General features: G+C 39.2%; 1 protein-coding gene across 1 annotated transcript; it reads left to right on the plus strand.

Moving 5' to 3' along the window:
* Nucleotides 1-440: 440 nt before the first annotated feature.
* LOC115445540 (GTPase-activating protein) lies at nt 441-26,981 on the plus strand. Its single transcript, XM_037444906.1, has 16 exons — nt 441-1,093; nt 10,082-10,202; nt 16,708-17,506; nt 17,591-17,706; nt 17,816-18,008; nt 18,216-18,364; nt 18,546-18,762; nt 18,917-19,120; nt 19,337-19,480; nt 19,715-19,809; nt 21,514-21,654; nt 22,027-22,163; nt 22,274-22,415; nt 22,695-22,882; nt 23,715-23,847; nt 23,929-26,981. Exons 1-16 carry the CDS (start codon nt 1,009-1,011, stop codon nt 25,226-25,228), a joined length of 4,164 nt encoding a protein of 1,387 aa, XP_037300803.1. The 5' UTR covers nt 441-1,008; the 3' UTR covers nt 25,229-26,981.
* The last annotated feature ends 171 nt before the right edge of the window (nt 26,982-27,152 follow it).

Raw genomic sequence — 27,152 nt, forward strand, 5'->3', positions numbered from 1 at the left:
GACAAAAAACATATTGTAGTTTAAAACCGAATAAATTAAAGGAACCATCACGTTTCATCAGTAATGAGAAACATTTCCCGCATGTAATCCATTCTATAAGAATGTACAATTAACGAATTGAAAAATTCTATATAAATATATGCTTAGATTTTATATTTATTTAATATATATATCAAAAATGTGTTTCAATATAGATAAACCTGTGTATCTGCCGATTACCAGTACTACACACAAATTTGGGTATGAAAGAAACTTAACATTGTAATACTGTGGAATTTGAATATTATTTAAATATGTTGAAAATAGGGAATATTTGTATTACTGTAGGCAACATTTTGTTTATGTCAATTATGACATCTTGCAAGACATGGCGGCGTTAGTTCCGATTTCAGCCACGTTCATTAAGAGCCTTGTCGACTAATGTTATACACGGTGCTACGGTTGTTAATCAATCATTCCATAGATAATTTATTTAACCGTTCAGTGTTGCCAAAATAAATAATTGAAATTCTTGCCATCTTTATTAAACAATTTTGAGATTGAACGAACAAACTACATCCGCGGCCGCGCAGGCGCAACATCTTGACGTGACGTAATTGCCCATTCATGCTTTTTATTCATTCAGAAAATTAAGTTTTCAAAACATTTTTGTGATTATGTGTTGTGTAATCTGTAATAGTTATAAGTTGTGAGATAAAAGTCACCTTAGGAAAATACATAGAATAGAGTAATAGATCGCGGGTTTTCGCACAAAGTGCATTTAAATTCATTGATAGTAAAGTGCAAGTGCTGAGCACATGCGCAATGCATGTCTGAGCTTATTAGTCGTCCAATGTGAAAATATTTATACATCATGTTGATGGAATTGTGTGTACATGAAATGAATATTGTGTGTGGATTTCAATCAACGAGTCAAGTCGCATACAGGCTCAAGTAGAACATTACGACACTCCGGAAGTGGCGGGACAAGCCGGCCGAACGGGCTCGTTCCGAAAGAGATAACAGCGGATGAAAGAGATAAACAGTTATGGATTTAACATGGCGGACGATACGCGTAAAGTGCGAGTCGAGGAAAGATTGAAAATAAAGATCGGTACGTAACATGCATTATTATTTATTAAATTAATACAAATAACAAAAAGAGAGTCATTTATAGTTACATTTGGATCGTATTAAATTGTACGATTATGTAGCTTACTATCGGATGTTGTTGTCAGTCGTGGTAAACAGGTGGTAGATTCTAAGGTCTTTATGAATTTTGAGGGCTGAACGTGAATGAATAACATAAAAAGGTACAAAGTTGAGCTCGATGTGGAGTGCGTGCATATGTGTCGCCGTGAATGCGAACTGTTGATAGCGCGTTTAACTTACTAATTCTTTGTTTTTATCTCGTAATGTTTTGACAGTTCGCAAAGTTTATGAATGAAACTGTATAGCCGTGAACACAATGAATATCGTGCCTAGATCATATTAGATTAGATATTGCTGTTTACTTTCGTTGTGTAACTTATTCTGATAATTATATTGATAAATATTTATTTAGAAGCCGTTTAATGCCCATGCTTGTTAAATTTTTTTTTCTGTCTATAGTATCCTGGCTGCATCCCAGATTTAAGGCCATTTTCAATTATTACTCTTAATACACATATTAAATTTCTTAAAAAACCTCTTGCATATATACTTTATATTTAGTACTAGCAATTGCTAGTACTAAATATAAAGTAGATTACAAGTTGGAAATTTTATGTGTTTTCTCAGACAGAAGAAATCAGTTACCAAACTACAAAAAAGATGTTCTGATTTAATAATTAAAAATTGTTTTACAATTTTAATCAATGTTAGAAATTGCATATGTCTACATTTTTATAGTTTAGCTAAACTTTGATCTTTTGACATCTGCGAAGTGGTTGCAAAACTAATAAGAGGCATCAATTGAACAGTGAATTCACTATTTTTTAACAATTTTAATGCATAGAACATGATGTGAAGATTGTTTAAGTGTTTATTTAGTCACCAGTAGTGGAAAAAAAAGGGTGTACGAAATTGTTATTTTTCAGTTATAATTTTTTTGATGCTGGTATATAATTCATTTTTTGCATAATAATTTGATTTCCATATTGTATGCATACAGACAACCAGTAAGCTTTAGTTGTAGTGGTTGTTAGTGTTGAGAGCAATGCAATAAGTGCACCCACAGTTTGTTGTTTCTATTTCCACCACATGATGTTGACAGGAATCCTTAAATTTGATGTCCTTGTATTTAAATGCTGACATGTAACACATGTTACTTATTTAAAAAAAACAAACTCTAGACCCTAGGCATGCAAAGAGAGCTTAGGGGCGCCATGCATTTTGGCTAGAATATCATCAACATTATGCAATCAATATAATCTACAACTATGTACTTAAGACTTATTAAATAAAAGTTCACAAGCAAAACTGGCACTATAAACTATTTCTCCGGGGCTGCTTGAAAAGCTAAGATTCACCTTGAGCACAATATGTTGTTCAGGTATAATGTAGGTTTAGAGGTTGGGAGTATCTCTACATTAAAACATTGAAATAAACTATACTTCTTTCTAGTTGTTATATAGCCCAAAACCCAAACATTATAAAATATAAAAACTTTGTTTCATTTGAAACGCATTTGTGACATCCATTGTTAACAATAATGTAATATTAATCTCTATTCAGATTATGTTAAATTAATCAAAATTATTTACATTAAAAATAGGCATGTTAATATTATGACTTATACCTGCAGTAGACTGTAGTACTAGATGATACAAATAATAAATGTATTATCCATTTTGGATATTTTATATATATATATATAAATGAATCGTCTATTTCCCTTGGTCTGTTTAAGACAGGATGTCTGTCGGGTCAACTAGTTTTATAATATAATCCTAATGTGACATAGGAGTATGAACTATACATCATTGTGTATATGTATATAGTGGCATATCAATATTTATGTTTTCAGATATCTTTCAACTGCTATTGATTATAACACACAATAAAACAATTATTTTTTTTGCACTATAATTTGTGGTTTTTAGCAACATATTTTGCCATTAAAATAGCCATGCTCTAGGTACTTTAGTGCAAGATTTGCCAAATTATGTTCCACGGGCCCTGAACAATATCCATTAGCCAACCAGCTTAATGCCTAGTGACAGATGTTAAAAGTAATTAAATTGAGAGTTCATGCTGAAGCTAATGATAAAAATAGAAAACAAAAACACCCTTCTCTTTGCAATATTGCTTCTTATCTTATTTGAACAGTTCATCACTCATGAAGTCATGTCTCTTTAACTTTACCACAACCAACAATTAAGTCCCAAATTTGTATGTTTTATTAGGCGGGTCATGGGCCAATCAACTTTAGGACCCTTTGGTTTAGACTATACAATGTTTCAGTGCTGATGAACAGATCCACAACTATGACAACTCATTATATCATTATTCTATCTTAATTCCCAACAACTTTGGGTGTAAGCATCAAACTACAATCAAATATAATTTGAATTAGGTATTATGTTTTTGTATTACCTACTAGATTGACATACTAGGATGAATGTTTAATTGTTAAACTTTTTCTAATTTGTACTTTACTCATAAGCTTGAATACTGCGCTTATGGTCAAGTAACCCTATTTTGAATATGGATGATAATATAACTTTCATCGCCTTAAGAGTGATTATTTGTCCCAAAAGAACTGCAAAATGAATATAGAAAACAGTTCATTGTAGTTTTTAAAATTGGGCGGCTGATAAGCATGAACATGATTGATTTGTGTTGTTGTCGGCGCGCACACATAAATCGAAGATATTGCAAAGCATGTCTGGCTTGATAAGAGAACAGTATGTCTTCCGGGGCGTGACCCACGACCCGCTCGCGTCTTGTTCTCTCTTAAACAAATCCATTTTGCAGTTGAAGGCTTTTATTTTTGTTTACTATTGTTTTATATGTTCTGCAACAGTTTTTACAATGACAAAACTAAGGATCCTTAACTGAGATCAAGGATTTACGTGGGATTCATTTGAGAAAATTCGAGACTCTCACATTTAATTTTTGCCAATATGTAAGCTAAAGTGAACATAGACGTTGGTGTTGGCTCACCAAACATTGCTAACTTGACCGTTTTGTATGGTCAGTCCAACTACAGAAGCTCCAACAAACCCGTGTCGTATTTCCATTTGTTCGATTGAGGCGGCATCCACTATTACCAATAACTTGACTCATATCGCATGTACGAACTAACGAATAAATACATCAATAAGTAATAGAAGAGTTATTTTTTTAGAAATTAGTAACATGGACCTATATAGATCACACGTAAGATTGTCATGAAACGAATATTTCATGAATGGTAATAAGACATAGTAAAAATTATCAAGTTGTATGAATTGCCAAATGGAAGCTAGAAAAACACAATTTTGTGAATCAGGGTACCTTTTCACTTAAAATTACCTTTTTAAGGGATAATTATGACATCTCTTTTTTTTAAATATGTCTTCAGCAACGACGCTATTTTTTTGGTAATTAAAAACTAGTGGTGCATTATAAGAAGCAATGTTTATTGTATCTCCTAAATTCTAATTGTTCTTCGTGTGATCGTAAATTTTTTGTGCTAGGATTATTTGCGCGCGTAAGTGATGCAAGTAGGATTACGTCCATTGGCCATGATATGTCATTCATAGAGTGGTAGTTTGATGCCATTCGTCCAGGCTTCTTCGTAAGCCAACCATGTTAAGGCGTCTGGAAAGAAATTTCCCACAAAAAAAAATCAGACTGGTCTACCTCACAAGGTTGCAGGTTGCAGGAGCATCAATAATAATGTACAGAAAAATTCATGTGTTGCACTATTGCTTTGATACATTCTGCAGAGAGACTGGTCAATGTTAGTGGGGTAGGTAATGTCACTTGTATTGCTCTGTCCATTGACCATTCGATATGTTAATGGTTATTTATATTAAAAAACACATTGACAGTTCTTTGATGAAGTTAATAATATAGCAGAGTAATTGATTTATGTAAATTATGTTTTCCTCATTGATACCTATTCGTTTGTATCATGAACTAAAATATATAATGAAAAACTAATTGAGTCGGCCGCAAATATGTTATCAGTCTTTGAATATTTAATTCTATGTAACAAATATAACAGGCGATTCTCTTTTTTTGTGACAGCACATGGGCTATTAAATGTGTTTTTTGTTTCATTAATTATTAAAATTTGAATCCATAGGTTTTCCACATTTTTTCGGTAATTGGACGTATTCTCACAATATATACATAAATTCGAAATATTTATTTCATAATTAACAATGAGCACAAATGTAAACCCTTAGTTATACAGAAGTACCATTACTGTCTAAAGAAGTACTTAATCCAAATACTTGTATTTGAACAATCGTCATAATATTATGTAGTAGTGGTTATATTTTATGAATGAAATAGTATATTAGCGTGACGATCACCTGTCGGTGTTTTAAGACAGTGCGCGTTGCAGAGCTAATATTCTGAGGTATGTAGCGGCATGCGGCATGCGGTGGTCGGCGATATCGACCGGGCCGGGGCGGGCGTCAGCGGCGGCGCGCAGCGCGTGTTGCTCCGTGCTCCTCTGCGCTGCTTGCTGCGTGCTCGGTGTGCTCGTGAATGGGGCAAGTCTAGCGTTTTCCATTCAGCACGCCCATTCATGGAAACTCACCGTTCCGTTAATGAAAATTTGCCCGTTTATCGTGACTCGTGAGCCGTCACCGTTATCGCCGCCTCCCTGTCCACTCACACGTGGGCTCACTCGCTCACTTGCCAATAAACGTGTATTTACATTCAACAAATTCGTTCGCATATATTGGCTACTTATCGTCATTTTTGATAAGATTATAATAATGCTATTGTACGTGTACCTGTTTCGTCCGTTCTAGTGCATGAATGTATAAATAACGTGAATGAATCTTGTTGCGTATGCTGTATTTATGAATCGTAATCTACAACTAGTGATCGTCAGCTGATCAATTAACAAATGATACACGTGGAACAAAAACATTACCATGTTTTTAATAAACGTTACACGTTTATTCTTTCCGCGCATTGTACTTTTGAAAAAATATTTTTTTATGGACCCTATGATAATTGATTCTTATACGTTTTCGTAAAACAGTTGGTCTTTTCTTAATAGTTATGAAATAAAAAGGCATTTACAACACATTTTCATAATATTGGCAAGTTTCAAGTACACACCTATTTAATGATTAGTAAACTCATAGGCAAGGTGGTGGCAAGGTTTCAGTTGTTTAATGATATTGCGCAATTGACTGCTATAACAGGATAATATTCAGATAATTATCATCAAGAATTGAGGCAGCAGGGCCAGCAGGCCGGCCGTCCTCCGTGGGCCGCGCCGCAGCGTGTAGGTGCAGTGAACACCGCACGCCCGTTCCACACACCTGGCTCTGTAGGCGGGAACTATTTGTTACAATGAGCTAGTTTTACTAAATCCCTTTTTTTTGTAGCGTATTTAGGTAATTCAAAAACCATGTGAACAAAGTAATACGATTCTTGTCGGCTTACCTTTGTCAACTTTTCAATTATGTAGGTATCGCGTTATTAGATTAGTGCCTTCTTTTTTTTTCACATTTTCACCCTTTTGCCAGTGCAAGTGGTTGACATTACTGAAATCTATGTATCTGCAACTTGGAAAAAATAGCCTCTCGGAAATGCTTCATGAAAAGGCGAAACTTAAAATTCCATCAATTAAATAATGCGAAATGTTATTCACAATATATTGTTCGGTGCTGTTGACCCATGATCGCGTACGCAGAATGGAATAATCACATGAGCTGTTATTTCCCGGGAATCGTGAGAAGTTCATGTTGCGTAATTCCGAGAATTTACCTCTTCCTCGCTCAAGTTGATAATTTCGTTCCCGGGAAATGAGTAGTGATCATCGGATCCGTACATGTTAAAATTAGTCAATTTTTATACAAAACTTTGGACAGTTGTAATGAAGCGGTATTTTTTTCTCATCGCAATAAAATACACGTTCCCAATTGAAGTCGTGCGGCGATATTGTAACCAAACAGTTGGTTTCTTCATTCCCATGCTTTTGTCTGTACAACACAAAAGTACTCTCGATTTCGAAACAATTGCACTACGCACACGAACGTGTGGAAACGTCGTTAATGATCACCATTGTGACTAAATACCAAGCGCGTACTTGCACGTTTCCTCGATGGGTGCCACCATTGAGAGGGTCCCGTTTCACTCCCACGATCCAGTTTGATGTTGTGTGTATTACTGTCGCGTTGATGATGATGACGCCCGTTTTTGCATCAGCAATTATGTACAGTTTGTTGTGAGTTTCTCTCACTCCAATTACGACGAATTTTGTGAGAGTTGATATACGCAGCTCGCTGGTGTCTTTGTGTGGCGTCCTGACCGTGGCCGCTGTACTCACCGCTTACGGTAATTACGCATGGTGTTATTTTGCGTTTCGAAATCATTGTGAAAGCCGTAAGCATTACGTGCGCCTCGGTCACAGTATCACATGCTTAGACAATGATGTCCAATGCAATAATCAAATAGTTGTAATCAAACGTTAAGCGGTTTAATTTTAAGGGAAATGTGTCATTATACATCATTCCTCTGCTGCAGAAATGATTTACGGAAAATGCTAAAAAATAAAACAGATATTTTTGGAATCAAGATTGATTTTAAGAAGTTTGGAACATTGACCACTTTCGGTATGTTCTATGTGTTATTTAAACTTAATTGAAGCAATAAAGCACCTCAGTATCTAATATTTATGTATATCACTCAGAGATTCGTTAAATAATATTCAATTGATTGACCTTTATTCATTACTACAACTAGGAAACTGTTTTCGAAACAATTGAACTTACGTGTGACATCGACCAATGGTATGTCATCGATTTATTCAGCTTATATTATATACCTATTGTCATACAATAGGATTCTTTTTAAAACATTACGTGGTCATTTACTTGATTGATTGCGAAAATATAAACATGATTTTATAAAAATCATTTTCATGGAATGCTAAAATAATAATGACCTTTTGCCCTACTATAAGTTATTATGTCGCTTTAAACATGTAAATATAAGTAATGAGTAAACAGCCACAAGTAGTAGGTAGGTATGTAGCAAAAGGTCACGGGCTTGCCTTTATGAATGTAATGAACAACTACACCCAAGATTCAAAACGAACGGAAGTTAGGGATGTCAAATCAAACAATTATTTTGAATTTTGTACGAGGAACTCGCGAAATGCTAATAATAATAACCATCCATAATATTCACCAAATCCATGCCTTATTGATAACACTTAAATTAGTTTTGAAGTGTCTCATATTTTTTCACATAAAATTTTATTATTATATAATTGGCGATGTGTTAGTTTTTCTATATGTTTCGTCTATACATACTTTATATAAATGCAAAAGTATCTCTGTCTATTGAATGAACGAAATGCTGAATTGAACCGATTTCGATGAAATTTGTCATGGAGATGGTTCAAGAGCCTAAGGACATATGCTACTTTTTATCCCCTAAAATGTATAGTAGGGCTTTTATCCCGGAAAACCTTTTTTAGGGGGCCGGGGCCCAAATGCTATCTTCTATATGAGTAAGAAAATAATGTATGAACCAAAAAGGCAAATACATAAAAATATTACAGATGGCAACCCTCGCCTATGGGCCGATGGTCACCTCACCTTGTTTCTCCGTATACAGCGGTATCCGAGGAGTTACGAGGTCGCGACAGGTTGCACAACTGCGCCAATACTCCTGCCATTTAAGTTATTATGGTCGTTGATTTTTCTTTATTAATTTTACAAAAGTCAGGTTTATTATTCACAACGGGTGCATTGTTTACAATCCTGTGGTGTCGGAGGGGGGGGAGGGTGCTATTTGATATGCAGCCACAATCCCTCCTTATGATCTTTAATTGAAGAGTGTTATCATTATACAAGAGTATTTTTTGTATGTACAAGTGCTAATTTTATTATAACTGGTATCGATACGTTCGGAGGATGTTAGTTTCCTTTGTAACGCAGTTTTACCAATGTGGTAAATTTGTAAAACATAAATATGTATATATTTTAAATTTAATAATACATAAATATTATAACAGTTATTCAATCTCTTTCCTTTTGAAAATAATGGTTATTAAATGTACTTACGTAAAATATGTCTATTATTTTACCGAGCAGTTTTCTGGACCGTTACCTTCGCCCTCTTCGACATTTTAATATCTACTTCCATTGTGCAAGTGTTCTAACTAAACCGAGACCTCGGACCGCCGAAATAATTAAAGTTGTTAAGGTTTAAACCAAATAAATTGGTTAATTCTCGCCACTTCAAATATAAACTAGAAAGCTACATCACTTGCACGTTGAAATTGGAACCGCTCAAGGTTACACTTCGCAATAGTACACGAAATTCAATGGGAAAATTACATTGTGTTATTATGATTATGATAAGATTATGAAATGATTATAATGAATTCTGAAACGTTTGGCACAATACAAACAGCGTTCGTAAGTTAAATGAAGTGTTGCGAAGTGGACACGTTTGATAGAGCACGTAACCGGAGACATCGCAGCTGATGTTCACGCCGCACGCCGCACGCCGCACGCCGCCGCACGGTGCACGGTTACATGTAATTGTATTACGGCAATCGTAATCACTAATCATCCGTGATGATGCACATGATAAAATACTCCAATTGCGATTTCTGTACTATTGTTTGGGAGTCTGCGTACTGATTTATTACACTCCTATTTACTTTTCGGCTCACAATATAGATCATAAGATATTGAATGGAAGAATAGTGTTCGTAATACAAGTATCGCCGTGGGCTGCAAATTGCGATATACTATGTTATTTGAGTCAAAACCACATTGGGTATAAACATGTTTAAACATAGGCTCAATGGAGGTAACTAGGCCTTTATTTGTCAATACCTATGCATTATTTCTCAAGGTTATATAATACAGCGTAAATATTCTTACACATAGTATATGAGACTGATAACGGCTACAATTTGTTCCAGGTGAAGCAAAGAACTTGCCAGGTCGCAGCCATGGCACCGCGTGCCACCGAGACATATACTGCGTGCTGTCGCTCGACCAGGAAGAAATATTTCGCACGTCCACCATGGAGAGAACGCTCAAGTAATATATCTTTTAAAATAATAATAATACCAGTCCTGTATCCCCTTTGCCGAGCTGCTGAGCTCTACTGAGATGGTTTGGGTCTTAATACTAGTACTAGTAGCACACTACTAGTAGTCGACAAACTTCACATATTTTTTTAATCATTCCTAATGATGCGATGTTTTCCTTCACCATTTAAGCCAGCGATAATCGATAAACTACACACGTTACTTCGAAAATTCAGAAGAGTGTGTGTTCGGTTTTGAACCTGCGTCCGATTTCTCGGCAGTCCATCCCATTTCCAACTAGGCTATTGTGCACTGCAGTGGCGAAAGATGAGGTTTTTCGAAAGGGAACTCGACATAACATATAGGTGCTACTGATATGCAAGAATGCGGTTTGTAAATCGTTTCAATGATATATTTCTTTCAAAAAGTCAGGACAGGGAAGCAGGTATCAAGTTATATGGACCATTCGCCACTGGTGCACTGTTATTAAATATTATTTAGATTTAACTCTACGTAAAGTAAAACGTTATTTGACACTGTATACAATTCTCTGAGCGTTTATTCATACAGTTAATCGAGTTTATATTTTTTATTAGATCGTTGTACAAGTTGATTGACTGACTCATACTGAGTCATACTTAATAGATCTAACAGGTTATTATGATTTTAGGAAATGTACTTTAGACACTATGAAATTATAGAAACGGCCTACTACTAACTATACGGCCGCCAACCGTCGCAATTTTCCGATAAAACACTTTCACATTATTTAAAAATAAGTGGTTCTTCCCGTTTTTGGTTCGCATCAAAAATTCACAACACATGCGCCAGTGGGATTCACATTGTCATTATGAAAAAAAGTCGGAAGTGCCCTTGTTTCCTCTTTCCGCGGAAATAACTAATTGATGCATTAAAAAACTATAATAGTGTACTATTTTGCGGTTACTACAGCCAAAATTTTACATTTAGAAGTTATTTCTGGCTACATTAAATAAATTATGCCGTTTAATTACTTTAGTTAGTAGTTTGTGAAGTTGGGCCCAGTACAGAAAGTGAAATTGATGAACGAATCATAAATAATAGATCACTTTAATACATGAACTAGGCTTTTAGAGTTACGTCTAGATAGTTTTTTCCCCTCGAATTTCCTGTCACCACTCACAACCCTATGGACACGCGCTAAGACGTATATTTTTTCAAATAAATGTTTCTCTATACCGATGACACAACAACGGACCCTTTGTCCCGGAGTCAGGCCTCACTTCCGCCGTTATCGGTTTGAAACTGTTCACTAACATATTTAGGAGGGTAAATAAATTTATTAGGTCAAGGTTTGCCCAGTTTTATGAATGAACAGCGGTTTCGCCGATCTCTTTAAATAACTAATATAGTTTTGTTGATATATTCTCATTTGAAAGGGCATTTCGATACACTGTACTTAGATGCATAGCGCACGGGTGTCTTTGAATTTATTAGCATTTATTTGAATTGTATGTAGGTGTTGATAAAAATCTAACATGAGTACCTACACTCGTGAAATATTTTTAATATCTATTTATTTGTTAGTTGCGAATGCTCAAAGGTAAATCATTTATAAAAAAATGTATAATAAGAATCGTTTATAGTCAAAACTCAAACTATAATTTAGCTTCTTTTTCGAGTATACTTTGCTATAAAATGATAAATATATTTAATATAGAGTGACCTGTTTTAAATTCCTTCGTTTTTCACACAATACCCTCTATCTCTGTAATTTCTCTCTATGTCCAAAGTAATTGGGCTCACGTTACTTTCTTAACTTTATAACGCGTGGCCAAGACGCGTGATACAATCATAATCGCATACGTACGTAGCTTCCGGTGTTTTCACTAATACACTTCGCGTCTATTTGAATAAACAATGTTTTGATTGTACGCGTTGCTTTCAAATCAATAATGCTGATATCATATGATACCGATGCAAATATATACATAGCCAAATTTGGTTTGCAAGGTTGTTTGAATTTGTTACGACTACCGTTATTGTATTTACGATAAATACGACCCGCATTTTTCTAGACAAAAGGATGTTTATATTTTTCTTTATAGAATTAGCTTCTCATCTTCATTTGACATAAACGACGTCACGCTACTGCGATCACATACGTTTTAAAAGATTAACGATTGCGTAGAGTATAATCCACGTAATCGTAAAAATAATTATAGCCATTGACATTATCGGTTATTAAACTTTGCATAAACTAAAGTCATAATATTTTTAAATAAAGGCTCTCTTTCTTAAATCCTTGTTTATTGATGCTACAATTGTGATTACTATAAATTACACGATGGCTTAGTGCAGAGGCTGCCAAACTTTTAGTTTCATAAGCCAATTTTCCCAAAGACCCTAAAACACTATTTAAAGCATAACTTGGACGTCAATAGCGCCATCTATTTAAAAAAAGTGATTAAAACTTCCCTTATTGTAGACTATGTGTCATTATAGGGCATGGTTTACCCGTACGTCAAGTTTTCTTCTAAGAAACATTTAAACATCAAAACATTTTCATAAACATTCGAATTTATAAAATAAGTGAAAATAACGCATAAACTGCTACGATTTAAAATCACAGGATTATTGAATATTATTTATCTCGGGTCCGGATCGTGTCCGCAATATTATGTTTGGTTATAATAAATGGGATCTACCAAATAAATTTAGGGGAAGGATTGTCCACAATTAAACACTAAGTAATTGTTACTCTACTTTAAATAGTCGATTTTTTCAATTAATGTACTGTGTTAACATATTCGATGCTTTAATAGTATCCATCTAAAGCAGTTCTATTTAACATAAATTTGGCAAGAACAATTTCTTTTGCCTACATTTCAGTCAGCCGATTTCTCGTTAATGTTATGTGACCATTGGTAATTGCCCTTGTAATTAAGTTTTATTGTTATGTGTGCAAAAAAAATATTCAGGGTCAAAGTTTGTACGTGTTTGGTTTTATCATTTTTAAGTAAAATGGTTAGTATTAACATTCAAAAATTTTGTCAATATTGTAGTACATATAATTATAATAATCTATAAATATTATAACTCTTTTTTTCCTAAGAATTGCAATCTAAGATATTGTAGCTAATGTAAAACAATGTCGTAATATTTGAGGTGGAAGCAAAGGCTTTTGGAATAATTATGGAAATATAGGAATATTGCGACGAAAATAATTTATTATTCTTAAAAAAAATCCTTCTAACTCAATGCACGTAGAATGCCTTTCTTCTATATTACAAATTTCTTGCAAAAAAAAAAAATTGACGCACCCTCAAAACTCCTTTATTTAGAAGAGAATGTAGAGGGGGTACTGGTGGGATGGTGTGTGATTCGTCACAATAAGGGCGGCAGTGCGACGCGCCACGTCCCGGATGCGTTTCCGGTGCGCGGGCGCCCGCGCGTAACGGCCCTTCCGTTCCACCCCTCGCCATTCCACTTTCTGAATGAATGGAGCACCGACACCGGCCGCACTACATGAATGAATTTAATTACCGCGCTGCGCCAGTTTTGCTCCCCCACTATTAGTTGTGGGAATATGTTTTACGACTCAACCGCCTGCTTGTATCACAGGAAATAAGTCACTTGTGACGCTACGGGAACGTCTCCTGCACCTTTGATGATATTATTTGGGCTTTGACGTTTTTTATAAAACAATCATATTACTTATATTGTATAGTATAAACAACAGGCAAGTTAATCATTTTAATAGCTTACACTTCATAGCTATTGAGGAAGTAGGATAATGTGTATTCTATAATAATATGACGTGATGACAGACACTTGAAAACGCCAATAGAACGTTTAATTTGATATTTATTTATGATGAACTCTGTTGTTTGTTAATGAACGGAAGCGATAATGATTTAGTGACCCTAGAGGTGAGGACGCGGTGGCGGATATCGAAGGAAATGTCACGTCACTCGTCGACTCTACTTAATGGGTTCTTTGTCTCGCGATACGTTATCAGCGCAGGCGCTGTGTGCACTGCGCGCGCCTCTGTTCAATCTGTCACTAAACCAGGACCTTATGTTACTAAATTTACATAATATTTATGTATCCATTGACCCGTTATATGGCTGCGATAAAAACTACCTCATAATGGTTGAAACACGTCGATGAATGTATATTCATTAGCCAATAATTTTCGCCCTGACACTCTTGAACTCACATATTCTACGAAATTGCAATGAGTCGGCGAGCCCGCCCGCTCTCCGTAAAGCTATATAAAGCATTCATTAGCGGTTTGAAGAAACGACTATCATAAAACACGTCTCTGATGTGTGTATACGAGTAGAGTTACTACACGAAGCGGAAGCTTTTAAGTGATAAATTGGTGCCGGAACTTGGTGGCCCGTAAAATGATCATCGGTCGCGTCCGAACGACTCGCGAGACAGCCAGAGCTACGAGCAGCGCCGGTTTTAAGTGCAATGTTCTGGATTCTTATCCTCGACGCTATTTTGCGTTGTTCGCCGCTCGCGTACTGAAGAGTGGGTGTGGCTTGGTGTCCTATTTAAAAAGCGCGTCAAGTGCGGCTCAGTCTGTGTACAACTTCCGTTCCACACATGGGTATCGTTAATCAGATTAACCGCATGCTTGTGGCGGTGACGTCGTCTCTACCAATACGTTCAAACGGAAAAATCTCGCTGCCCACTAGTTTGAAACACGTACGAGTATTACTCCTCTGCGTTTTTCGAGCGCTAGGTTAATGAATGGAGATACACCCACAGGCCGTTTTGTGCTGTAACTGCAAACGTTTTTATAATGATCATCTGAGTCCGTACTCGACTTAAATACTTTAATCAATTTATTTGGAAGTGAACCTAATTGAAATTTTCAAACGCGAAAACAATTAGCTAGTAAAATAGAACATAACGAGTCTAAGAATAAGTATGAGCGTTTTTAACCGGTCGCACAATAATTTTAATATTATGGTAGTATAAGGCGAGTTGCGCTGGCGGTGAGTTGGCTGCCCGCCCCCGCCCCCGCACGGCTCCCGCGCCCGCTGGTGGCGGTTCCGGCTCCGATTTATAAATACAGGCGCCGGATGCGTCTGCGAGGCTGCCGCTCACTTCCAGAATTTCTTACGCCGACACACTCATAAGTCAATAAACCCCTTAATTGAATTATTATCGTACTTTACAAATAGCTGCAGGTATTATGCGCGTAAGTACACCGCGCACCGCACGCTACTTAGTACCACATAATATTATTCAACGTTCATGCGAGTAGCAATCGCTCGGACACTGTTCATGGTTACTTCTTTGTTACAAATTTTTATTTACAATCTACAAGTTTCGCCATAATATTTTCACAAATGCTCTAACAATTTATAGTGCAATGTATGTCCAAATAAGTCCTTAATTTTTTTGTTCATATCAGTTATTGAATGTAGAAAATTATATGATCGGCATTTAAAACTCGCAATATTTCGCAATCTACAAAATAAAAACAAATAGAAAGTACGCGAGATAAGTGTTAAGTATCAATCAGATAAGATACAAATTCGAAAATTTTCCCTCTGAATGGGAATTTTATCTGAGAACTCCGCACCGCGTGCTTGACTAGATTATGAACATCAAGCCGAAGATCGATTATATTTACAGAATAAACCGATGACGTGATACCTACATAATTAATTTTGACTAAACTGGACAGTGCAGTGTCGTGTACTAATTTTAACAATTCTTAGAAACAAGGAAACAATGCTGTCATATGGTTTCGTACAACAGATGGGCCATTCATCATATTATGTTAACAAATTACAACGGCTCTTTGCAAAGTGACAACACATGATTGATTAAGTGTTTGCAGCGATGAGATTACCACAGCGCGGCGCATGTGGGATTCGTATTATTACTTTCTCAAAGAGCATGCTAGATAAGCAAACCTCTACATATTCACATCACCGCGCACAATAATATGATGCATTGTTTAATATTACTTAATTTAATCACGTTCTAATTGGAACTGTAAAATATAAAGTATATTTTAATGGTTGAAAGAAAAGAAGCTAAATCACAATACACATGCGGTTAAATTGGTATCTTGCGACCTCGAATGTTTTCAATTTACTTTTAATTCTGCCTACATACATTTTTACAACCTTTTCTTGGAGGCGTTGAAGTTAATTGACTCATTTAATTGTTCGGACCGAGCGCTCGCCTTCTTTCATAGTACAAATAAGTTTATTTTTGTTTCTTTTTCAGTCGGTTGTAACTTGTTAGAATCGTTACGTGTTTATTTTCTAAATAAATGATTTTGTTTGGTGTGGGCGGAGGACTGACAATAATGTTAGCAGCGCCCAGCGCGGCGCGGCGGCACCCCACGCGACCGCTCATGCAAATAAATTCTCTTGTCTGTTGCAACACGGAGTATAAACGCTTCATTGAGTTTTTAGATACGCCTCAAGCACTTACTTGCCTGACAATTAATCTAATACTGCAATGCATTTATGTTTAATTCCCTTGTTTTTCTTTCGCAGTCCATTTTTCGGTGAAGAATTCCAGTTCGAGGTGCCTCGAAGGTTTCGGTACTTGTCTATATACGTGTTCGATCGTGACAAGCATCTCAAGCAGGACAAAGTGCTCGGAAAAGTCGCCATCAAACGAGAGGACCTTCACCGATACAACAATAAGGACCACTGGTTTGCCCTGCGGCCTGTCGACGCCGACTCAGAGGTGCAAGGCAAAGCTTACATCGAACTCACCCTCGAGGACTCCAGGAAAAGGTTGCGGATGGAACCAAAACCGCCTGACCCGGATCCGGCAGCGGACAACTGCTCGACGAAAAGTAAAGGGAACAACCTCGTACGGCTGTCGGAGTACTGTAAGGAAAGCATGAGGTTCGGTTCGTGTTCGAGCTCGACGAGCAAGAAGCTCCTGAGTGCGGTGGCGACGGAGCCGTCGCTGTCGCGCTCCGAGAGCCTGAAGGACCGCGCGCAGTGGACGACGCGCTCGAAGCCGCCCATGCACACCATGTGCGAGTCGGACGCGTCGTGCGCGCCCTCCGCCGCCGACTACTGGTCCGACCCCGAGCGGCACTGCGCCGCGCGCGTCGGCCACGACACCATCCGGCTCCGCGTGCTCGAGTGCTCCGAGCTCACCACCAAGAACGGACAGTGTGACCCCTTCGCTCTCGTCACGTTGTTGTACTCTAACGGACGCAGAGTGGAAAGACGTACTAAACCTAAAAAGAAGACTGTAAACCCACAATTTGACGAAATATTCTGTTTTGATCTCGTTATGGAGGCGGATCCTAAAGACAAGGACGGTTCCCAATCGGTGAGTCTAACGATAATAATGTATAATACTATATAATTCTTAGTGAGATAATGTATGTAATCATATAACTGTACGCGTCTACAGGCGGGAGTGGCGTGCGAGGCGAGGGTGTCGGTGTGGCACGACGCCGCCACGCCTGTTTTCCTGGGCGAGGTGAGGTTACAGCTCAGGCAACCGGCGCCATCCCCTTTACGAGCGTGGTAAGATTTTTAGTAGAATGACCCTTTCATATAATGTTTGCGTACACATAGTGTGTGTACGAGTATACAGTATGAGTTGAGGTTTGAGGCGTGTGGTGTGGCGCGGCAGGTTCTTCCTGACGTCCCGCGCGGGCGGCGCGCTGTCCCGCGGCGCGACGCCGCCGGGCACGCGGCTGTCGGCGGCGGGCAGCGCCACACTCGGCTCGCTGCGGCTGCTGCTGCAGTACACCGTCGACCACGTCTTCCCTATACACCAGTACAGGCGGCTCGAAGAGCTGTTCTTGCGCAGCGTGCACCAGAAGGTGAGTAATCAATTTTATATGTAGCTGAAAACAGGTAGAAAACTTTGAAAAGACTTAAAATTTTGAGAAGTAATTATCAATACGATTAGACAACTCAAAGAAATACACCATTGCTTAAGGGCCACTCGGTATGCCCTTTTAGTTCATTAAACAAACAACTAATACTTAATATTACGTTTAAAATAATATATCCGTTGCCTATTGCAGCCTATAACGGCTTCAGCGGTGTACATACTTGGCGAAATCGTGTCCAGCAAGACGGACGCAGCGCAACCGCTCGTGAGGTTGTTCACACACCATGATCTCATCGTGCCGATAGTGAAGGAACTGGCCGACGCAGAAATATCAGCCCTAACGTGAGTGGATACTTGAAGCATCAGTTTAAGCGGTTAACTAAAATGTTATCGTTCTTTATTAATCATAATTTTAATACCAAGGGTAACTAACTAGTTTGTAAAATAAAAAATAACACAAAGTTTGATTGACCAACTCGAGCTTCGTCTTAGAGTAGTGTATAGAATAGTGCGTGCGTTGCAGGGACGCCACGACGATATTCCGCGGCAACACGCTGGTGTCGAAGATGATGGACGAGGCGATGCGGCTGAGCGGCGCGGCGTACCTGCGCGCCGTGCTGCGGCCCACGCTCGCCGCCGTGCTCGCCGAGCGCCGCCCCTGCGAGATCGACCCCGCGCGGGTCAAGCCCTCCGCCGCCATCAGCACCAACCTGGCTAACCTCAAGGACTATGTCGAACGGGTACCGTCTCTCAACCTTGGCACCATAACACGGTGTTTAATGGCGCAAATAGATCTAGACTCTCACATACAACTACTGCCTGTTAACGATGTGGTAGAGCCGAGTCGTTTTATAATATTTGTGGTTGTAGTAACTCGGTTGGTATTTGCGTCAGGTGTTCGGCGCGATCACGTCGTCGTATGAGACGTGTCCGGCGGCGATGTGCCGGTTGTTCGACGCTCTGCGGCAGTGCGCGGCGCGGCACTTCCCGCGCAACGCGGAGGTGCGCTACTCCGTCGTGTCAGGGTTCATATTCCTGCGGTTTTTTGCGCCCGCCATACTCGGCCCCAGACTATTTGACCTCACCACCGAGCAGATTGTGAGTATTCGAGCCTTGTTCGGAAGCTCATTGAGAAAGTTTTAGTTGGCTTTGTGATTAAAACCGCAAAGTAGAATTGTGAATTTTGCGTTAATCGTCAACTATTATATATTATTACTATAATAACTTTAATAATAAGTATAATACTGAGAAAATATACCATATAATATATAGGTTATAGGTCAAATCAGGCTATAGGTAAAATTGTATGTACAGGACCCACAAACCAACCGCACGCTGACGCTGATTTCGAAGACTATTCAATCACTAGGCAACCTTGTGAGCAGCCGGTCCGCGCAGCAGGTGTGCAAGGAGGAGTACATGGCCGAACTGTACCGCAGCTTCTGCACGCCACGACATGTCAGTGCTCATTCATTAATTCAATTATAGTATTGCTGATTTAAAATTGGTCACAAGCAATGTAACAGCTTTTTGACATACTATATGATACCCGGAAACCGGTAAAGCAATTAACTTTAAAGTCTTTCAACCTGTTATACTTTATAAGAACTCATAAATAGTATTTTTTGTATAGACTGGTAGTGTATCCTATGTCGACATTGAATACTTACTACGATACATTGTTCCATACAGGTGCAAGCAATAAAGCAGTTCCTAGAAATTATCTCCACCAGCACCGACACGCAAAACAACAATGTACACGACGCTCCAGTTCTTTTGAAGGAAGGGTAAGTTTTTAGACATTTTTAAGAGCAAATTTTAAACAAGGGCATTACATACATCTTTAATTAACAGTAGTTAATCAACCATTTATTTTATCTAATGTAGTGCCTAACAATAAAAAGCCTAACAAGTGTCGGCTTATACATACCAGACTTTTGAATGAGCGCTTTAGGCACGCACTCGCAGCTCTTGAAAATTAAGTGATTATGCTGAGAGCAACCCACTAACGGATTACGAACCACAGCTCAGGATGGTCAACGGGGAGGATGTGAACGATTAGGGATGAGCGTTCTAACGACAATTTATACATTACCGTATTCGTCGGCACGCGGGCCGCAACTATTAGAAGGGTCGGGAGAGCTGGGGAACGCGGCGAGGAAGATACCGCGGTCTTGTGGAGTGTGAGGGTTTCAAGAACTCTACGATAAATAGCCAGAGTGATATCTTCCTCTGGGTCTGTAAGAACTGAACGCGGCCGTCTCCGTTTATTGAGGTCAAAAACAAGTGTTTAACTAAACTATGTATTGACAACTCTGAAACATTTTCGATGGAATACTTTAAACCTAGAGAAATAAAAAATTATCGAACTTGTAATTTTTTGTATAATTATTATTTTTAATAATTTTCTAACACTAACGACTTTATTACAAATCGCCTCAACATCGGTTGTGCTAACCTAGGAAGAGACAAAGTCGAAAAAAAAGGAGAGATATGCACTTCTATACGGTACCTTTAGTAATGCCTTCGATACAAAAAAGATCAATTCATATATGATGTATATTATGCACTACGTCACAGCAGAACACGAATAAAAAAATCATATTATAATTTATATTTTCCTTGTTTATGCATTCTGGAATTAGATATGGGTATGTAAGTTTAATTTTATTGCAATCAAAATCTTTTTCATGTTGCCTTTTTCTAATAAATTTTGGACATATAATAGGGTACCGGACTCATTTTTGTTCTTTACTATTATCAAATATTTACATAATATAAATTATAACACAGAAGGAATTATTAAAAATCCGGTAAAAAATCAACAAGTTATAAGTCTTTGAATTTCGGTGGAAGGGGTAATTAACAAGAAACAGAAAAGAGACGAAATATCCACATGTGACGTCATCAGGAATTACGACGCGTGCGAAAAAAGAGATGAAGCGATATCCTCACATCGCGCCCACTTCTGCACGTTACAATATTTTAAATATGAATTACTCGCACATTTTTTAACCAATTGTTATGCAGTTTTCGCAGGAGTGCTTCTTTTTCGTATTATTAACCATTACATATAGAATAATGTACAAAATCAAGCATAGGCCGGTCCCCTATTGTTATAAAATAATCAATTTTAGTTAAACATGTTATGTGTATCGAACCATAGTTTTATTATTATATTCACGAAAGCTATTAAGCGCGTCTAATCTTATAATTTATAATCGATACGAAAATTGGACGCCGTTAAATAAAAATGTTACAATACACAATAAAATGTTTTTCGGTTATTTAGTATTTAAAGTTCAATTAATATTTTATTGGCCAACTGGATGGTTGGTTGAAAATAGTTGCCATATTTTGATTTTATTATGGGGTACATTGGATGATTTCGTGTACAAGATTATAAAGAATACGGTGAAGAATCGGAATCTTGTAAGTTTAAATACTTGTATATAGAAGGTGCAATATGAACGTTGTGTGGTTGTTCGCAGCACGATGATCAAGCGGTCGGAGGGCGTGCGCGGCGCGGGCGCGGGTGCGGGCGGCGCGGGCGCGGGCGCGGGCTCGCCGCGCCGCCGCTGGACGCGCGCCGCGCACTCGCACGCCAAGCGCAGGCACTTCCGGCTCACCAGGTACACCCACACGCGGCTCGCTACTCGCACCTACCCGCACCGATTTCATCATCAACCGTATCTCGCCATGAGTTTATCTATCTGACCACTTGGTAACTGACGGCGATATAAATAAACCAAGCCCAGTTTTGAGTAATAGAATCTTAAGTAAACATTTAAGGGTTCCTCTTGACAGCCAAGTCGGCGCAATTTATTAAACAAAAGCGGCGACTTTAAGATGCTGACTAAGTTGATGTTATTGCACTTAAAAGCGAAACTGCGTTGCATCTATTAATATAGTCCTATGTATTACAAAGTATCCATAACTATTTCATCACGCGTGTTTAATGTTATTGTGTGACGTGATGGTGTTAATAAGTGCTTTGTACGCAGCGGAGAGCTGTGGTGGTCGCGTTGCGGCGCCAAGGCTCCGGCGCGGCGACTGTCGCTGGGCGGCGTGCTGGCGGTCGGGCCCGTCGACTGTCCGCCCGCCGGCGCGCCACTCGGCGCCAACAATATCTTTCAGATAGGTATGGTATCCTATGTCACCTTTTTAACTTATATTTATAGATCATGACAAAGTATTAAATTAAAAATAGTTAAGGACTATAATAAATTTTATATTGTATTGTTGTTGCAGTGCACCGCGAGCGTGTGATGTTCGTCCAGGCCAGCAACTGCGTGGAGCGCGCAGAGTGGGTGCGTCTGCTGTCCGCCCTGTGCCGCCGCTCGCCCGCCGCGCCGCTGCACACCGGCTACTATGCCGACACTCACTGGACGTGGTACGCACTACACAAACAGCTATATCGCGAGCCATACGAATATGGCAATGCGCTATTATGATTATGTCTCTTAACACAAATGTTAGCGACAGGACGCCATATTTTAATAGTCTGATGGTATGCTTATGGTCAGTAACAACCATTTATGTAAACTTTAAAAAAAATACTGTTTGCATAATAACATCGAATTGAAAGTATTCCCCTTTTTAAAATCGGTAATGCATTTTGGTCTACCTAATAAACAGAATTAATGTTTTTGGTAATAAATTGTGTTTATAGCTGTGATCGCGCCGAAGCGGATGCCGAGGGTTGTGGCGGCACGGATGGCGCGGCGGCCGGAGAGGGCGCGGGGGGTGGCGCGGTGGCACTGGCGCTGCGGCTCGACCCCGCGCGCGACCTGCAGCGGCTGCACGCGCTGCTCGTGGCGCACGCGCCCGCGCTCGACGACCGCTTGCACCGACCCACAGGTACCGTCTTTATACGTTAATGCATATTGTTCCATTTTCATTCACATTATAATTCATCTAGCCTATTAACTATATTATAAACTAGCTTTTGCCCGCGGCTCCTCACGCGCTATAAAGTTTTTCGGGCTAAAGTTTCCGTTATAAAAGTCACGCTATATATTTTCCCAGCCTATGTTCTTCCCAGGGTCTCAAACTGTCTCTATACCAAATTTCATCTTAATATGTTTCATCTTAATATGTTTGAGTTTAATACGTTCAGGCAGACAGATGCAGCGGGGACTTTGTTTTATAATATATTTTTGTAGAACTTTTTAAGAGGAACAATCCCGTCATACATCATTGTTGCATAACTTTAACTGTTTACGCAGCGCACGCAACTGAAGCTCCAAAACTAATAAATTTTCCCCGTTTTTGCACAAAAATATTTTTTCAGTTCGAATCGGTAGTTTCTGAGATTAGCCATTACTGCTTCGCTCCTAATGGTCATAGCGTGATGATATATAGCCTATAACACTCCACAAAGGGCTATTCAACACAAAAATATATTTTTAGTTCGTCGAACCGGTAGTTCCTGATATTAGCCATTACTGCTCCGTTCCTATTGGGTATAGCGTGATAATATATAGCCTATAGCACTCCACGAACAAAGGGCTATCCAACACAAAAAGAATTGTTCAGTTTGAACCGGTAGTTCCTGAGATTAGCGCGTTCAAACAAACAAACAAACAAACTCTTCAGCTTTACATAATAGTATAGATTTAATTTACAGTGTATACCAAATTAAATAAAATGATTAATGTGCTTATGATTACACTTCTCTCATTATTTCCAGACACTGTAAGTGCCGAAGAGCGGGAGGCAGAAGCGGCGACTCTTCGTGAACTACAAGAGACCATGTTTAACCTGGAACATCAACACCGTATATATCGCCGCTCACTCGCCAGGGAGACTAAATATGGCAGCAAGTAAGTTTTGTTATATATTTTTTTTGAAATATATTAATGCTTTGTTTTACACATTTGCTTAGAATATAATTTTGGCGGCAGACAAGCACCCATCGGCGACGATAACTATCTTCATCTGGCGGGTGCTGGTGCGGGTGCTGGCGGCGGCGCTGGTGTGGAGTGTGGGCCGCTGGCGTGGCGCACCTGGCGCGGCGACTGCGCGCTTGGTGTGGACCTCGACGGCAAACCACTGCAGCAACGCGCGCCAGACCTCGCCTCCAGCACCGAGTCACTGCGCCTCGCACGCCACGCTGACGAACGCTCCTCGGGCAAGTCCACGCGCTCCGCCGGCAGTGGCTACCTCACGATGTCATGCATTCGACACGAGCCGGCCGAAGACAGTGACGCATCGGCAGAGAGACCCGCGCGCCCGCCCAAGCCCACGCGCCTCTCCCCGCCGCGCGCGCCCGCTTCGCCGCCTTGCGAGTATGTGCACGTGGAGCCTCCGCCGCGCTGTCGCGAGTACGAGCTGATGGCTAACTTCGCGAGCCGCGCGCGGGTCGCAGACGACGACACGCCGCCCGCCGTGCCGCCCCGGACTCGTCCTCGTGCCGCTGACCCGCCCACGTCACCACCGGAGCCAGCGCCGCGACCGCCGAGCTCTGCCGACGCCGTATCCACCGACGATAGCCTGCTCGATGAATTACAAAGAGATGCCTATTGTGTGCTAAGAGTTTGTGAAGATGATCCACCTGTAACTGTAGAATCGGCTGCCAAAACTGAGCCTGTCACCGAACCGCATCCGTGTGCATCCGAGGGTGTGGACGAACCTTTCTCGCGGTCCAGTGCACAGCGAAAGTCAAATCCAACAAGAAGTAGAGCAAGTCCAGCGCGACCTTTAAAAACGTCAAGCTCGACGTCAAATGTGGCAGATGCAGGTACGACTCAGTCCCGCCCACTTGCTGAACGGCTAACGCCTTTTTTCCTAAAAAGAAAACCGAAACAAACAGAGGAGGCATCGGCGACTAGTGCTAGTACAAAACGTGAAGACAACCTGATCGGTCGATTGACTCCTCGATTCGGACAATCCCGTCTGCATGGTCGAGGTCGGTCGCTGGAGTTGGCGCCGCCGGAGCCTCGTCCGCGACGAATTGAGCGTTCAGCGACTACGGTCAACATCCCTACACGTCCGATAAACTCTTCAATCGTAGCCAATTTAAAGTTTTTTAGTTTGCATCGATACGGTCCTCAAGAAGACGTACAGTGTCGCGGGTTTGCGCGGACCGAGGAGGAAGGAGCGGACGCTGGCGGCAGTGATACGACAGAAGGCGAGGCGTGGCGGCGCACTCACGGCAACTCTGCGTCACTGCTGACGGCGGCATCCAATGACATCAGACTGTAGCGTCAGCGGCGCCCGTCCGGCTCGTCGAAGCGACTCCGAGCGCTGTTGCGCTTCGGCGGTGAACGCGAGCGCGGGGCGGGAGTGTAGATATAAGGGACTTTAAATAACTGTATTATTCTCGAAACAAAACGTGAACCCGATGCCGGCATCCGGTTACGCGCCTATTATACGTATTCTTAATGGTCTGCTAGGCGTGCTCTTATACAAAATTAAGTTGATAGTGTGCTGGGTATTTGATGAGGATGTGGTCATCAATCGAATGTTAGTTCTTGTAGCGCGAATGATGTGGAATTTTACATGCATTTTCTAATCACAGATGTGACCTTACGCCGTGACGTACATTTGTGTCATAAATTATACCTTTTATTGCATGTATTAGTCACGAATTTAATAACAAATAGATTTGGACTTGGTTAATGACTTAATATGGAATGATTGTAGTGACTACAGTGTAGTTAAACTGCAATTATTATGCAGAATGGACATTCAAACTGGAACTTGCTACCATTTGAAAGTACTTAAGTTTGAATATTTTGATATTATGCTGATTGTCGATGTAAATCCGTGCGTGAGTGCCTCCAGACATGCCCTCTATGGTAATCAATTATTTAATATGCTATGTCAAATTATGGCCTTAATATTTATTGCGCGTGAGATCACGGCCTTCGATTTAAAACACCATTTACTTAAACTGTGATTCACTTTACAAACTCAGCTCATATTTTAAAGTGTTGTAATGTAATTTTAGTCTGTATATAGCATTAGTCAATTATGAAAATGTTGAGAAAGTCGAATATTAAAAACTCGTCAGAGATGTATTTTGATGATTAGTTTTATGAATGAATACTTTGTATTAATACAATTTTCTTATTTAGCGTTTGAAACGGCTATTATACTGTCAAGGAGTACTTCTTGCACAATAATATTAGAACACATAATTCTTGAAACTAATTTTGAATGTTGCCTTGTAAAATTTATATACCGTGTAAATAGTTAATGATAGTATAAATTCCAAACTAAGTTGAATGAGAGTCTTTTGTGTTGTTTTTACATTTTGTCATGAATCCAGGTAGTAACTTTGAAAGTTAATGACCACTCCGCCACAGTAATGTTAACATTACCGTGGCTATGATTAGGACTGCACTCACTTAAAGCAACTAACATAACAGAAATAGTAAAAATAGTAGACACATTAAATAGTGTTCTTAGGAATTATTATTGTCACATGTGTAAAATGTATCATAATATCGCATATAATGCACCCAGTAGCTGGCTCTTGTAAGTACATATTTGCCAACTGAATGTTGCCATATACATATATAAATTATAGATAATAATATATTTAAGAACTCTATGCCGTTATACCTGTATACCTCTTTCAACTTTTGTTTGGATATTCAAGTAACTTCAATTTGATTTAGATATTTCAATATTGTCTAGAAGAGGCATGGTGATAGCCAATACCATTTTGTTTCTCTAGTGATTATATTAGTCTTACCTGTTGTGGTGCTGAATGAAACTGTTTATAGTAGTAACTGAGAATAAGATGCAATACATGCATGGTACTGTATTACTTAAGTATTTATTTGGAAGTATAATGGCACTGTTATGTTTAATAAAAGAAAACTCATGTATGTATGTACGTTACGCGAGTTGTTGTCTTATTTGTAGATGAATGATTCGGTTTAATTTTAAGAATCAAATAATGTACAAATTAATATTGCTAAAAATATATAATGTTATTTATTTCATCTATTTTCATTTTGTTAATAAACTTTCTTACGAATTTAATTATTTTTACGTTTTTTGTAATATAGCGTATTTGTTTGAATACCGTACTAAGATTATCCGCCGCGGGTGGTTTTTTCGCTATCGCAAAACCACTAGACGTATATACGCGGGTTACTGTTAAAAACCACTTTCG

Source organism: Manduca sexta, chromosome 28 (assembly GCF_014839805.1).
Source record: "Manduca sexta isolate Smith_Timp_Sample1 chromosome 28, JHU_Msex_v1.0, whole genome shotgun sequence".
NCBI lineage: Eukaryota > Metazoa > Arthropoda > Insecta > Lepidoptera > Sphingidae > Manduca > Manduca sexta.